Source organism: Lepidochelys kempii, chromosome 2, assembly GCF_965140265.1.
Source record: "Lepidochelys kempii isolate rLepKem1 chromosome 2, rLepKem1.hap2, whole genome shotgun sequence".
Classification (NCBI taxonomy): Eukaryota; Metazoa; Chordata; order Testudines; family Cheloniidae; genus Lepidochelys; species Lepidochelys kempii.
This window is the reverse complement of record NC_133257.1, coordinates 266,419,696-266,435,127: the sequence shown is the minus strand read 5'-3', so window position 1 is coordinate 266,435,127 and position 15,432 is coordinate 266,419,696. Positions and strand designations below refer to the sequence as shown.

At 45.3% G+C, this 15,432-nt stretch overlaps 1 protein-coding gene across 5 annotated transcripts in view; it reads left to right on the top strand.

Annotated features, from left to right (window-relative positions):
- Nucleotides 1-15,432, top strand: part of CCM2 (CCM2 scaffold protein) — a 90,373-nt gene that overhangs the window by 39,300 nt on the left and 35,641 nt on the right. The window contains exon 1 of one of the 5 annotated variants that reach the window (XM_073334893.1): nt 14,459-14,559. The exons of 3 other annotated variants lie outside the window; for them this stretch is intronic. In XM_073334893.1, coding sequence (XP_073190994.1) covers nt 14,548-14,559 — 12 coding nt within the window. In that variant the 5' untranslated portion in view covers nt 14,459-14,547. Of the gene's footprint in view, nt 1-14,458; nt 14,560-15,432 lie in introns of those variants that run through there. One more of the 5 variants, XM_073334892.1, reaches the window with a different exon arrangement.

Sequence of the window (15,432 nt, the reverse complement as noted above, 5' to 3'; positions counted from 1 at the left end):
TTCCTTTAGCACTCGGATGCAGTGCATCTGGCCCCACGGACTTGTGCTCGTCCAGCTTTTCTGAATAGTCCCAAACCACTTCTTTCTCCACAGAGGGCTAGTCGCCTCCGCCCCATGCTGTGCTGCCCCGTGCAGCAGTCTGGGAGCTGACCTTGTTTGTGAAGACAGAGGCAAAAAAAGCATTGAGTACGTTAGCTTTTTCCACATCCTCTGTCACTAGGTTGCCTCCCTTATTCCCCATACTTTCCTTGACTTTCTTCTTATTGCTAACATACCTGAAGAAACCCTTCTTGTTACTCTTAACATCTCTTGCTAGCTACAACTCCAGGTGTGATTTGGCATTCCTGATTTCACTCCTGCATGCCCGAGCAATATTTTTATAGTCTTCCCTGGTCATTTGTCCAATGTTCCACTTCTTGTAAGCTTCTTTTTTGTGTTTAAGATCAGCAAGGATTTCACTGTGAAGCCAAGCTGGTTGCCTGCCATATTTACTATTCTTTCTACATATCAGGATGGTTTGTCCCTGTAACCTCAATAAAGATTCTTTAAAATACAGCCAACTCTCCTGGACTCCGTTCCCCCTCATGTTATTCTCTGAGGGGATCCTGCCCATCAGTTCCCTGAGGGAGTCAGTCTGCTTTTCTGAAGTCCAGGGTCTGTATTCTGCTGTTCTCCTTTCTTCCCTGTATCAGGATCCTGAACTTGACCATCTCATGGTCACTGCCTCCCAGGTTCCCGTCCACTTTTGCTTCCCCTACTAATTCTTTCCAGGTTTGTGAGCAGCAGGTCAAGAAGAGCTCTGTCCCTGGTTGGTTCCTCCAGCACTTGCACCAGGAAATTGTCCCCTACCCTTTCCAAAAACTTTCTGGATTGTCTGTGCACCACTGTATTGCTCTCCCAGCAGATATCAGGGTGATTTTGAAGTCTCCCATGAGAACCAGGGCCTGCGATCTAGTAACTTCCATGAGTTGCCAGAAGAAAGCCTCATCCACCTCCATCCCCCTGGTCCGGTGGTCTATAGCAGACTCCCACCACGACATCACCCTTGTTGCTCACACTTCTAAACTTAATCCAGAGACTCTCAGGTTTTTCTGCAGTTTCATACTTGAGCTCTGAGCAGTCATGCTGCTCCCTTACATACAGTGCTACTCCCCCACCTTTTCTGCCCTGCCTGTCCTTCCTGAACAATTTATATCCATCCATGACAGTACTCCAGTCATATGAGTTATTCCACGAAGTCTGTTATTCCAATCACATCATAATTCCTTGACTGTGCCAGGACTTCCAGTTCTCCCTGCTTGTTTCCGAGGCTTCTTGCATTTGTGTATAGACGCTTGGCAGTTATCCCCCTATTTGTGTGACGAATTAATAAAGAATGCATGAATTTGAAACAACAATGACTTTATTGCCTCTGCAAGCGGTGATCAAAGTGGGGAGGGGAGGGCAGTTGGCTTACAGGGAAGTAGAGTGAACCAAGAGGGCGGGTTTTCATCAAGGAGAAACAAACAGAACTGTCACACCGTAGCCTGGTCAGCCATGAAACTGGTTTTCAAAGCTTCTCTGATGCGCAGCGTGTCCTGCTGTGCTCTTCTAACCGCCCTGGTGTCTTGCTGCGTGTAATCAGTGGCTGGGCAATTTGCCTCAACTTCCCACCCCACCATAAACGTCTTCCCCCTTACGCTCTCAGATGTTGTGGAGCGCACAGCAAGCAGTAATAACAGTGGGAATATTGGTTTTGCTGAGGTCTGAGTCAGTGAACTGCACCAGCGCGCTTTTAAATGTCCAAATGCACATTCTGCACTTGCTCAGCCTGTAGTTGAACAGCTCCTGACTACTGTCCAGGCTGCCTGTGTATGGCTTCATGAGCCATGGCATGAAGGGGGAGGCTGGGTCCCCAAGGATAACTATAAGCATTTAAACATCCCCAACAGTTATTTTCTGGTCTGGAAGGTAAGTCCCTTGCTACAGCTGTTCATACAGACCAGAGTTCCTGAAGATGTGAGCATCGTGTGCCGTTCCCAGCCATCCCACGTTGATGTTGGTGAAACGTCCTTTGTGATCCACCAGTGCTTGCAGCACCATTGAAAAGTACTCCTTGCGGTTTACGTACTGGCTGCCTTGGTGCTCCGGTCCCAAGACAGGGATATGCGTTCCGTCTATTGCCCCACCACAGTTAGGGAATCCCATTACAGCAAAGCCATCCACTATGACCTGCACATTTCCCAGAGTCACTACGCTTGATAGCAGCAGCTCAGTGATTGCGTTGGCTACTTGGATCACAGCAGCCCCCACAGTAGATTTGCGCACTCCAAATTGATTCCCGACTGACTGGTAGCTGTCTGGTGTTGCAAGCTTCAAGAGAGCTATCACCACTTGCTTGTGAACCGTGAGGGCTGCTCTCATCTTGGTATTCTTGCGCATCAGGGCAGGGGAAAGCAAGTCCCAAGATCCATGAAAGTGCCCTTACGCATGTGAATGTTTTGCAGCCACTGGGAATCATCCCAGACCCGCAATACTGTGCGGTCCCACCAGTCTGTGCTTGTTTCCCGGGCCCAGAATCGGCGTTCCATGGCATGAATCTGCCCCATTGCCACCAGGATGGCCAGGGCCTGTGCTTTGAGAGAAGTCTGTGTCCAAGTCCTCATCACTCTCGTCACTGCGCTGCCATCGCCTCCTCACTGCTTTTGCAGGTTCTGCATATTCCGCATGATATTGCGTGAGGTGTTTCCAATGCTTATAACTGCCTCGGTGACCTGAGCGGGCTCCATGCTTGCCGTGGTATAGCATCGGCAGGGGGACAGGGTTGCAGGGGAAGCGGTGGTTGGATGATCAGTTTTGCAGACCTACTGCACCATCTGCTGCCAGGACACAACAGCTGAGCGGGCTGCATGCTTGCCGTGGTATGGCGAGACAAGAGCAGCCGAGCAGAATTGCAGCAGAAGCAGCCCTGCAAGACCAGCAGGAGAGCAGAGTGCCAGAAGAAGCAGTGGATGACAACGATCATATTATAGAGGTCCTGCAAGGTGGATTCATAGCATCAGGAGAGCAGAGTTGCAGCAGAAGCGGTAGATGACGGTTAGCAGTCCTACTGCACCGTCTGCTGAAAGCAGTATGGCACCCGCATGGAAAAAAGGCGTGAAACGATTGTCTGCTGTTGCTTTCGTGGAGGGAGGGGCAACTGACAACATGTACCCAAAACCACCATCAGGCATTGGGAGCTTAACCCAGAATTCCAATGGGCGGCGGAGACTGCAGGAACTGTGGGATAGCTACCCACAGCGCAACGCTCCGAAAATAGACGCTAGCCTCGGTACTGGGGATGCACTCCGCCGACTTAATGTGCTTAGTGTATTAGTGTGGGGGGACACACGGTCTACTGTATAAAATCGCTTCCTAAAAAATTGACTTCTATAAATTCAGCCTAATTATTACATTGGAACACTACAAAATCACTAGAAAAGGGAGGATTAATACCCTCTCTTACTATGGCTATTTTGTCTAGTATTTCCAGATAAAAGGCAGTGAAAGAGAGGGCATACAGACAGGGTGGGGTGGGAAGTGGAACAATGAAGCTAATAGGTGACATTAGCCAGAAGTTTGACTGGTGGAGGCTGGGAGTAGGGGAAGGTGTAAGGGAGGTCAGAGTGGGACAGTGTACAGATCCAGAGGCAGGATTATAGAACAGGGTCGGGGGTCTCTTGTTTGCTGTCACTTTGATGACAAAAGGAAGGCATATGTCTTCTGATTACACCTTGAGAGTAACTGAGTCTGCCTGGTATGGAATTAACAACTAAATAAGTGTAACTCTTTTGTGTAAGGTTTCAGAGTAACAGCCGTGTTAGTCTGTATTCGCAAAAAGAAAAGGAGTACTTGTGGCACCTTAGAGACTAACCAATTTATTAGAGCATAAGCATCTGAGGAAGTGAGCTGTAGCTCACGAAAGCTTATGCTCTAATAAATTGGTTAGTCTCTAAGGTGCCACAAGTACTCCTTTTCTTTTGTGTAAGGAAACTGGATCACTTTTCTTATGCTATTAGGGCCTTGATCTTGCAACCAGAACACACAGACAGACCCTTACACCCATGAGGAGGCCACGAAAGTCATTGGGTTTTGGCCCCAGCTTCAAGAGTCCACCACACGGATCTGATTACCAGCTTGGGCCTAAGGTCTGTGGTGTGCAGGCTGTAATTGGCAGTCGCCTGCTCATCACAACACCAAACAATAAGCTCTTCATAAAACCCACAAATCCGGTCTGTAAAGCTTTTTCTTCTGTAACTCTAAGTCAAATCTCCCTAAAATAAACAGGGTGAAGGGTGGGGGACGCTTCCTATGGGACTGGAAATAAAAATCTGTGATCTGAAATGCTGGGAAAGCAGCAAAAGCTGTAAATACTTCTGAGTTCTGATGACGCTGCAAACCATGTTGGCTTAACTCCTGCAGTTACCATGTATCTCTGCAACCCATGGAGGGGAAGAAAGCACAGAACTTTCTGGCTTGGTTATCTGTTGAATTCTATGTAATTTTGTTCTAACTTGGAAAATAGTTTGATCAGTTTACTGCACGATCACATATTTGCTTAAACTCACCCTCCATCTCCTTCTCCACCTCTTGGGCCTTATCTATACTGAGGATTTTCAGCTGCTGTGGGGTGGGGTGAGGATGGCAGCCACTGGTGCAAGCCCCCTAGTGTAGACAGACAAAGCCACAATTTGGCCCCATTGCAGCTTAACCCTGGCTTGAAACCAGCCTATCTGCACTGATGCAAACCATAATTTTGTACAGTTTTCCTTGTTTTCACCTGGAGTTTGCATCAGTACAGCTACACGAGTGGCTGGACAAAAATGGCTGCAACCAGGGTAAATAGCCCAGTGTAGTAAAGGTCTGAACTGAATATTCATATACATCAGTGATGTTTGTTTTATTGCACTGTTTCTCAGATGGAAAGAGCATCAGATTTCTCCTCTGAGCCAGACAGATATGCAGTTCTATTACTAATAGAAAGAAATCAGTACAAAGAGTTGTTCATCATAAAAGTGTCTAGCACAGTTTCCCTCACTAGGGTGAACGTGGCTTTTTTGGAGGTCTGACAAGTCTGAGTAAGCCATGTGCACTGTAGAGTCTATAGCCTCCTTTCCTTCCCTCCCCACAAGTGCTTAGCCTGATATGTATGTGGCAGCGGTGCTTCACTTGAATCTGTTTCGGCTTCTAAGAGCAAAACTGCAATTGTGGTTGATGCTCACAATTAAATGTGCGCACCCTGTTATAGCAAATGGATTAACGTACAGATGGTGGCGACTTTGTATAATACTATGCAGAAATCCATCAAAACGCTCAGCACCTTCTAGAGTCAAAGGCACAGCACCATCTGAGGGCTCGATGTGTCTGGAGGAATGAGCTTTGCTAGTTCATTGCTGTGGGTAAAATGTGTGCAGAGAGGTCCCCCTATCCCTTCCCCCCACCCCAAACACATTCCACCCCACCCCAGTTTGAGAACCTCTGGTCTGTAGTAAAGTTGGGCTAGCACATCTCTGATCTTCCTGTAGTGGGACCTGTAGAAGTGATGCACACTGATGGAGTGAGGCTGTATAAGCAAACCACTAGCTGCTTTACAGTGCTGCGCTAGTATCTTTACCCTCACGCATCAGGTATGCCAAAGGAGCTTATAGGTAACACATCCAAGAACAAGGTCCTGATTCTCTACCCAGCTCTTGCTGTTTTAATGGTCCATAGCGGATTCTTCCAGCAGAGGGCGCAGTGTTTGCTTAAATCACTTAAAGGGAAAAGTGTTTTTCTGGTAAGATTTTATTTCCGCTGCAAAGTGTAGAAGGTCATCACACAAGTCACCGCCCAATTTCTCATCAAAAGGAAACAGCTGGGAGGAGGGTTTAACTCAGTTGCTGTCATAAAAAACCAAACTGTACTAAGGATTTGTTTAAACACAAAAGTTATACCAGTATAGTGAACGTGGCACAGTTAAAGTGAGAGAACACTCCTAGTCTGGATGCAGTTACACCAACATTTTTATGGCTGATTTAGAACAACGCTTCCTCAGCTCTCGTCCCCTAAAGCCCCTACTCTACTTGCGCTATATTGATGACATCATCATCTGGACCCATGGAAAAGAAGCCCTTGAGGAATTCCACCATGATTTCAACAATTTCCATCCCACCACCAACCTCAGCCTGGTCCAGTCCACACAAGAGATCCACTTCCTGGACACTACAGTGCTAATAAACAATGGCCACATAAACACCACCCTATACCGTAAACCTACTGACCGCTATTCCTACCTGCATGCCTCCAGCTTTCACCCTGACCACACCACACGATCCATCGTCTACAGCCAAGCTCTGCGATACAACCGCATTTGCTCCAACCCCTCAGACAGAGACAAACACCTACAAGATCTCTGTCAAGCTTTCTTACAACTACAATACCCACCTGCAGAAGTAAAGAAACAGATTGATAGAGCCAGAAGAGTTCCCAGAAGTTACCTACTACAGGACAGGCCTAACAAAGAAAATAACAGAACACCACTAGCCGTCACCTTCAGCCCCCAACTAAAACCCCTCCAACGCATTATTAAGGATCTACAACCTATCCTAAAGGATGACCCAACACTCTCACAAGTCTTGGGAGACAGGCCAGTCCTTGCCTACAGACAGCCCCGCAACCTGAAGCAAATACTCACCAACAACCACATACCACACAACAGAACCACTAACCCAGGAACTTATCCTTGCAACAAAGCCCGTTGCCAATTGTGCCCACATATCTATTCAGGGGACACCATCACAGGGCCTAATAACATCAGCCACACTATCAGAGGCTCGTTCACCTGCACATCCACCAATGTGATCTATGCCATCATGTGCCAGCAATGCCCCTCTGCCATGTACATTGGTCAAACTGGACAGTCTCTACGTAAAAGAATAAATGGACACAAATCAGATGTCAAGAATTATAACATTCATAAACCAGTCGGAGAACACTTCAATCTCTCTGGTCACGCAATCACAGACATGAAGGTCGCTATCTTAAAACAAAAAAACTTCAAATCCAGACTCCAGCGAGAAACTGCTGAATTGGAATTCATTTGCAAATTGGATACTATTAATTTAGGCTTAAATAGAGACTGGGAGTGGCTAAGTCATTATGCAAGGTAGCCTGTTTCCTCTTGTTTTTTCCTACCCCCCCCCCCCCCCAGATGTTCTGGTTTAACTTGGATTTAAACCTGGAGAATGGTCAGTTTAGATGAGCTATTACCAGCAGGAGAGTGAGTTTGTGTGTGTATGGGGGTGGGGGGGATGTGAGAAAACCTTGATCTATGCAGGAAATAGCCCGACTTGATTATGTAAAGAGTTGTCACTTTGGATGGGCTAGCACCAGCAGGAGAGTGAATTTGTGTGGGGGGGTGGAGGGTGAGAAAACCTGGATTTGTGCTGGAAATGGCCCACCTGTTGATCACTTTAGATAAGCTATTACCAGCAGGACAGTGGGGTGGGAGGAGGTATTGTTTCATGATTTCTGTGTGTATATAAAGTCTGCTGCAGTTTCCACGGTAAACATCTGATGAAGTGAGCTGTAGCTCACGAAAGCTCATGCTCAAATAAATTGGTTAGTCTCTAAGGTGCCACAAGTCCTCCTTTTCTTTTTGCGAATACAGACTAACACGGCTGTTCCTCTGAACACTGATATTTAAAGGTGTCTTATACCAGTATTGCTTATTTCTGTATGGAGAGGGTATAACTATGCTGCCATAAGACACCTTTATATCAGTATGACTGTCAGTAAAAAAACAACAAAAAGCCAAAAAAATCACACCCATGACAGATTAGTTTTATGGGTACAAAAATCTGTGTGCATAGTAGGCATTAGAATTAACATCTGTGTCGAGCTTGTTGGATGGAGTAGAGGAGCTGCCACTCCCTATTACTGCTGTGGTGGTCTTGATGCTGGGTGTTGCATACTTGTCCTTCAGCTCTGGGGAGGTGTCACAGAGTAACGTTCTTTTGTAGTTTTTATGTTGCATTCCTCCTCTAATCCGGGAGAGCAATACTTTGGAAGTGTTGGATGCAACTTTGGTTTTCAGTGACTGTAGTTCTGTCCTATGTAGATTGTGGCATGTCGAGGTTATACAGGTGTAACCCTTCTGCCCATCAGAGTTGGCAACAACAAGGGCCGGGTTCAGTATCTAGGGGTTCCATTCCAATAACACAATGTAAAACCAGCTCAAGCCCCCACTCAGTGACCTGGGACAAATATATACCACCCCCGCTGAGCGCCTCTAAGAGGCAATACTTCCCCTCTCGCAAGCACAGAGTCTGAGTGTAGCAAAAGCCTTTTAATAACAGAGAAAAAATGTGGCATTATGTTGGGGAAACACCACCAACAGGATTCATAACACAACCCATGAGCAAAAAAACCCACCCCCCAAGCAAACTGGGGTGTGTTCTTTCCCTTTGGTTCTTGAGTCCAGGAACCCAAAGTCCTAGAAGTCCAACAACCCAAAAGTCTCTGCCCCGGTCAGTTTATCTGCAGAGTTTTACCTCCCAACCTGGGTGGAGATGGGGTGGGGGTTAAGGGGCACCTTACATGGTCCAAAGTCAATCGTCCCACCTCTCCATGGGGCTCCACTCTGCTCCACCAGCCGTCCCACAAATCGCTCCGCTCTGCCAGCCGCCCCCATGAGCTGCTCCAGGCATTCCACAAACTGCTCCACTCCACCAGCCACTCTGCTCTGCCAGCCGTCCCACAAACTGCTCTGCACTATATCTTCAGGCTCCCCCACTACTTAACACAACACTCAGTGATTTCAGCTCTTAGTAAGTTTAGCTCTTTTGTGATTTCAGCTTGTAGTAGGGGAGCCTCAGTGCTGGTGCACCATTGGCCCAAAGTGAATTCAGCTCAGGAGCCTCTAATGCTAATGGAATCAAAATTAGCTTTGATATTCCACAGTGGAGAGAGGAGGAAGTGCAATTAACATGTAAGGCCCTCATCAGGGGACCCATACCACCAGGTATCAATAACTGTCCCCAGCCTCTCTCCATTCACTGGGTTTTGGAACCCATGACCCTTGCCTAGCGAGTGCTGCTTAGTTGATGGTGAGTCCCTCCATCATAACAAAAGGCCAAGTACAGTTCCACTGTCCTTGATTCACATAATCAGGATAATAGTTTATTCCTTCCCCAATAACAGAGAAACTGGGTCCTACAGCAGCCAAAGTGACCATCTAGGCAGGGTGGGTGTGTCTATGCAAATGAGACCAGCCCCTGAAGTTCTTTTCCACAACCCACCATAACTCGCCACCAGATGTCAGGGTAGAGCTCATCCTGACTCTGCTTACACAGGCAACCATTTCTAAATGAGGATCCAGTGTTTCCATTCAGTCCCACATTCATGGTTTGCCAGTTCCTGGGCAAATATGCCATGGATAGTTCATTTAATGAGTTCCTAGGGTTTGTGGGCCCCCCACTCCCACCCCAATAGACCCATTCCAGTATTTTGGCTGGAGCATCTTTCCTTGTTATCTAGATTCTATACTGAGTCACTTAAGGAGTTTATTGTTAGAAGTGTCTAACTTTTGTCTGTCTTGATGGTTTTGGCCTCTGATCAATCAGTAATGATTTTTAATGAGCCTTTCATAAGAGGCTCATAGATGAGTTTATATGCTGCTAATATTTTTGATAAGTACTTTGGGGTCAGCTTGACTGGAGACTGAACTCTCACCAAGTGCGGTGTCTGTCTTCTGTTTTTTAGATGAATATGGCAGTGTTACACTTGCTTGTAGGTAGTTTCTGTGCTCGACTGGAGAATCTAATTTAGTGAATGTAAACTCTTGTACTGATGGCTGCACTTAGTTTACTTAGTAGTCTACATGGGACTTTAATTGAAGATAAATTGCTGATTAGTGTACGAGGAGTGCTTTTCATAACAGATATCGCAGCTTAAAAATTCTCTGACCGATGGTACATGGGAAGCTTTCCTTCATGAGAGGGGATCCTACCCGTAGTTCTTGCAGAATGTCAGCTTGTATTTAATTGGGAGTGAAGAGAACCAACTATATGTGAAGCATTTCATTGCTGCCATCCTGAGTCTGCAGTCAGATGGCTCTAGTGCCTCAGCTGGTGTTTCCTGTTTTTCTCCAGCCACAGAGTGATTTTGACAAGACTTGGTTCACTTCACTGCTGCTAATTGGACCCTTGTGGGCAGCTGTGTGAAAGTGACTGCCATTATGTCCATGCTGCTGCCACTTGGTAAAGCCCTGCACAGTTAGGAGGCTGTACTTGAAGCAAGTATATGAATGTTGCATTGTCTGTACCAAATCTCCAGCACTCAAGGAATTGAAATCATGTTGGGTTCAGTACATTTTATGGGTTATTTCATATTGAATGGTTCTAGAGGGCAAATCCAAGACGTATTTCTGTATATTACCGGTGATGTTACTGTAGGCAGCTGAAGGATAATTTTCCTTCTCTAACCCAAACTGTGTTATTTTTCTTGTGTACAAAGTCACGAATTCCTCAATGAGAGCGTTCATCATAATGCAACTTAATATCTGTGCTTCAGTCCGCCCCCACCATAAAATGGGAATGAAACATAACTACCTTTCGTAAAGTGCTTGGAGACTTTAAATGAGAGATGCTACAGAAGTATGTAGTCTGCTTAGTTTCTGAACTGACTGCCTTCCACTTAAGGGAGGGGAGAGGATATACAGGGCAGAAGAATGTGCTTCGTGTTTTTAAAATGGATGGTAAACTCATAGCGCAGGAGACTGTCTGTCTGTCTTCTTTTGTGTTCATATTATAGTGCCTAAGGGGGTCTTAATTCTACTGGGAGCTTCCTGGCACAGCTGCAGTACAAACAATAGGAAAGCTTTACTCCAGCAGCCTTTGAGGCTGCTCATGGAAATGTTCATCAGTTAGGAGTTTTATCTATAGCTGTATAGGACATTGACAAAAGAGCAATTTTCCTTAGATAATTTGAGTTCTGTCTGTGCTAAATCAGCCAGACTGGATATCTTTCTGATGTTAGGTAATGTCAAGCAGTGCTCTCAAAATCAGTGTAGACTGTTTTTAATGTATTCCCAATGTTCACTAATACAAGCTATTTGTGATATACTCTGATTGCTCACCAATCTTCCGCTGTTTCCCTTGGCAAAACTTGTTTGCATATGTATATTATCCAGTGAGCTGACTGTTTACATTTAAAAAACAAAACAAAAAACCCCACAACTACTTTAAAAGCAGAATCGTTCTTCTGATTGGCTGCGTGCCCCATGAATTGTTTCTGAATGAATCTGGCTTAGTGTGCTAACTCCATAAATAAAATGTTCTCTTCTCTATCAATTAAAAGCAGATTGCGGTTTGAGTCTAAATGATCTATCTGGTAGATGGAATTACTGTTGCAAACCAACCAGATATAACAAACTGAATTGGAACATGCTAAAACTAGGGAGAAGGGGCCAAGTGTGCCAAATCCAGGAGGCTTGGCTAAACGGCCTAGACCTTTGGAAAGGGAGAAGTTTGTGTGGTGCCTTTCATCCCAGAATCCCTCCAGCTTTCCGCCCTTGGCTCCCTTCACCATCACTAAAGTGCAGCCCCATGTGGGGTGACGTCAGCCACTGTTTAACAGCACAACAATGGTAGACACAGCAGTTCAGGAAGTGAAAGAGGCTTTTCCACTTCAAGCTGCAGGGGGAATTCTAGATGGGTAGAATGCAAATATCTATTTAAAATTTTGCCATGATCACTGATTTCATTGTGGTTGGGTGAGTTACTTTTTCCACTAGCAACTCTTCCATCACCCCTTTAACGGTGTCAGTGTTGCTGAGTGTGAAGAATTTATCTGAAAACAATCATCAGATTGCTAGGGGGCAGCTCTAAATACAATCCATCCCGTCCTTTCATTACCAGTAGCTACAGATCTCTGCAGCATGCCGAGTCTGAAACGCACAGTGCCACTTGTCTGACTGCTTCCCTTTCTGTCATGCTCTTGGTTTAAAAAGTGAATGTGTTTTAAAACGGGAGCCATGGAATGGCTTGAACTCTCTGGAGAGTGAGCTGAAGCTCACGAAAGCTCATGCTCAAATAAATTGGTTAGTCTCTAAGGTGCCACAAGTACTCCTTTTCTTTTCACTTTATCCAGAGTCTATGAAGCATCGGCTGCTGGCAGGGAGAACTTCCTTCCTGCCTACTTCCCCAAACATGCAAGCCCACGAATGGGCCACAGGTCACCAGGTGTGAGCTGGCAGGACAGTCCAAGGACAAGAGCATATATTGTTCAATCTCCCAAAGCTTCTCTACTGAAAGTGGCAACAATGATGTAAAGTGAAGGCCCAGATTCTCAAAGATATTGGGAGTTAGGTGCTTAAATACTTCTGAGGATCTGGTCTGAGATGTTTTCAGTGGGAATACCTGACTTATTAGGAGTTGCACTAAGACAACCATCTCTTTCACACAAACCACCAGCTGGCCTTTGGAAGTTGCCATCTAACCTGGTTCCACATTAAAACTAATTACCTAGAAGTAAAATGCTCCATATTTTGTATTACTAATTGTCTGAACCTTAGACTCCTGGGGGGTGTGTGTGTGTGTTTTTCTTTGATTCTTATTAGTGCCGTTGCCAGTTTTAATTTTTCCAAGAGTAAACACAGCCTTTCAAAACTGTTGTCATCTCAATGATTGGGTGTTCTCAGCAGATCTCTTGGTCCCAGTCCAATGCCTTTTGTAACTGACAATTGAATTCCTTTCTGTTGCTACACCCTGACTCATCTCAGGCTATGCCACAGCAATGATCAGGAAGGAACAAAGGGAGGAGGACTAGGAAATGACACCTCAGGAGATTCTAATGGCAGAAGATGTGGAAAGAGTGTTCATTTTGTAATAAAGACTGGCCACATTGGCTGCTTTACAAATCTCAAGGAAAAATTATGTCCCACTGCCCCCAAAGTGTGTGTGCTTCTGCTATATCTAGTCTGACACAGGAGGAGAAGTATTGCATCTAATACTTAGAAATTGCAAATTGTATCCTGCAGGAGTGGAGAATTGGCTTCATTCATGTCCTGTACTGGCTGCAAAAGGCAACTTGACCTGCTGAGTCCAAATGTAAAGGTAACCTCACTGGGATCATAATCCTCATCAGTTTCCCTGTGTACCTGGCTACACCTATTGAAGCACAGCTGCTGGCAGCCAGTTATCCGTCACCCCAAGATACACCCAGTTAGGAAGCCAGCACAAGGTGTTTTGTGTGAATGGTCAATGGTACATGACTACACATAAACACTTAAGGGAGTATAGTTTTCTGAAGCCTAACAAATTTGGCTGATTAAATAAATTGTAAAATACTTTTCCCTTAAATTATAAATTGTGTTGTCCCTGTTTAACAAGTCTATCACATTAGGGAATAATCGTGTTGGGCTTTTTAATTTGTTTATTGCTGCATGTGAAATTGCTTGCAGCTAATTCTAATTACTCTTCTGATACCATATTCTGCAATTTATGTCCAAGCCTTGCAAAGCTTATTTGAACACTCCTTTCATTGTCTTCTTTGCCGGCCTGTCTTCTGGAATGCCTTGTCAGGCACACTCTTCCTGACCTGGTTTTCAAGGGCTGGCAATTTTTTGTAACTTAGACCCAGGCCTTATTTAAAGTCCTCTTGCCACAAATTATGAATTAGTCCCTGTCAGAACTTTCCCGGTCTTGATTTTAAAAAGCTTGGTGTAGGATCTAAAAGTATTAAGCGGCTGTAGCACAGCTGAAAGTGGGGAGGGGAGCTGGTGTTTAAACGTCTCACATTTTGGGGAGCATCTCCATTTACAACTCCTTGCATAAGTACCTATCTACAAATGTAGGGACTACTAGCAAGAGTTCCTCAGCTGATTTCCATTGTCTTGGTGGCACAGATCGAGGAAAGCCACAGGTGACTGATGGTCAAGGAGAGTTAGTGCTGGAAATGGATCCTGAACAGATAGTGCAGTGTGGTTTCTTTGCTGTTTCTAGTATTTCCTTACTCCATGCTAGACTTGGGAGTCCCTCAAACTATGAGTACCTGCTAAGTGGAAAGCACTGCTTTGCTGAGTCATAGATTTCCTAGATTCATAGATTCCAAGGCCAGAAGGGACCATCGTGATCATCCAGCCTGACCTCTAGAACATAGGCCATAGAATTTCCCCAAGAGAATTCCTTTTGAATGAAATAATTCCTTTTGATCAGTGGCAGCACTGAAGATGCTACTGTTAAATGTTCATCTGACTTTTTTCCACTGGGAGCTTTTTTGTTCACATCAGCTAGATTTTTTTTCACGGTTTTTCAGTACAAGTGAGCCTAGCAGCAGGAAACGGTGGTTACTCCACTTCCTGCTCATATTATTGTTGAAGAGTGAAAACTTAACAGTTATGCCTTGCTCCTCCACTTGCTCCAACAGCGCGTTGAAAGCCTGTAAGGGTACAATAACCAGCTGCACAGCAGGTGAAACGGGACTTTTTTGGAGCTTCCAAAGTAGCTCCACAACACGTTTCCCTTCTGCTCTTCCTGGCTGGGTTCAGAAATGGAGAACGAGGTAGGTGTAGGTTTTGTATTGACTCTTAACATAAATGGCCTTCAGAGTTCAGTAGTTCTCGGTTCTGCATTGTAGGTCGCTGTCTTACTTCTGTTTCTCTAAGGCTTTCAGAAAGTAAACTCCAGACTCTCTCCGCTGGTAATGAATTTTGTAGAGCTCTGAACTGAAAAGAGAGGGGGATCAGTTCACTGCACTGGGATGTGCAGGTTCGTTGGGAACAAGCATGTTTCCTGCATGTCCTCATAGCTTTCTGAGGCCTGAATGAAGTTGTGAAGATAGAACCAAAAATCTTTTCTGGGGTGTTTGACGTAGTTTGGGTCAAATGGCCATACGTGTCACGTAGGAGCTCTCATATTTTCAAAGCCACCAGAGCCCTGCATGTGGCAAGGGGGAGGCAGGGAAATCCATGTTCGTCTGAGAGATCGTTTTGGGTGCCATATTGAAACTGACTTGCGGATTTTTGTATCTCTTCCCTTAAGTTTACTTTCTACTGTTATTTCTAAAGATGCAGGTGTAGCTAGATCTCTATAGAGTAATCTTGGGGATTTTTTTCTCATTGCACCAAAAGTCAGCTGTGGAGACCAGCTACTCTATTTCTGGTGTCTTATGTAATTTAATAGAATCAAAGTGCTAAATCCTGCAGTCCATACTCAGGCAAAACTGCTGACTTCAGGGCTCTAAACCTCTCAGACTCAGAAAGCATAGCTGGTTCCTTCTGATGGGCTCTGCTCTACTTCTTGCTGGCGAGGGTTGCTGTTCCCCTCTCTGAGTATAGTCAATAGAAAAGGGTGGGGGGGGAATAGTTTTTTTTTTTTAAAGTCATGACTAGCTTGATCACATTGTGACATTAAACTCCATATTCTTTATGAAATA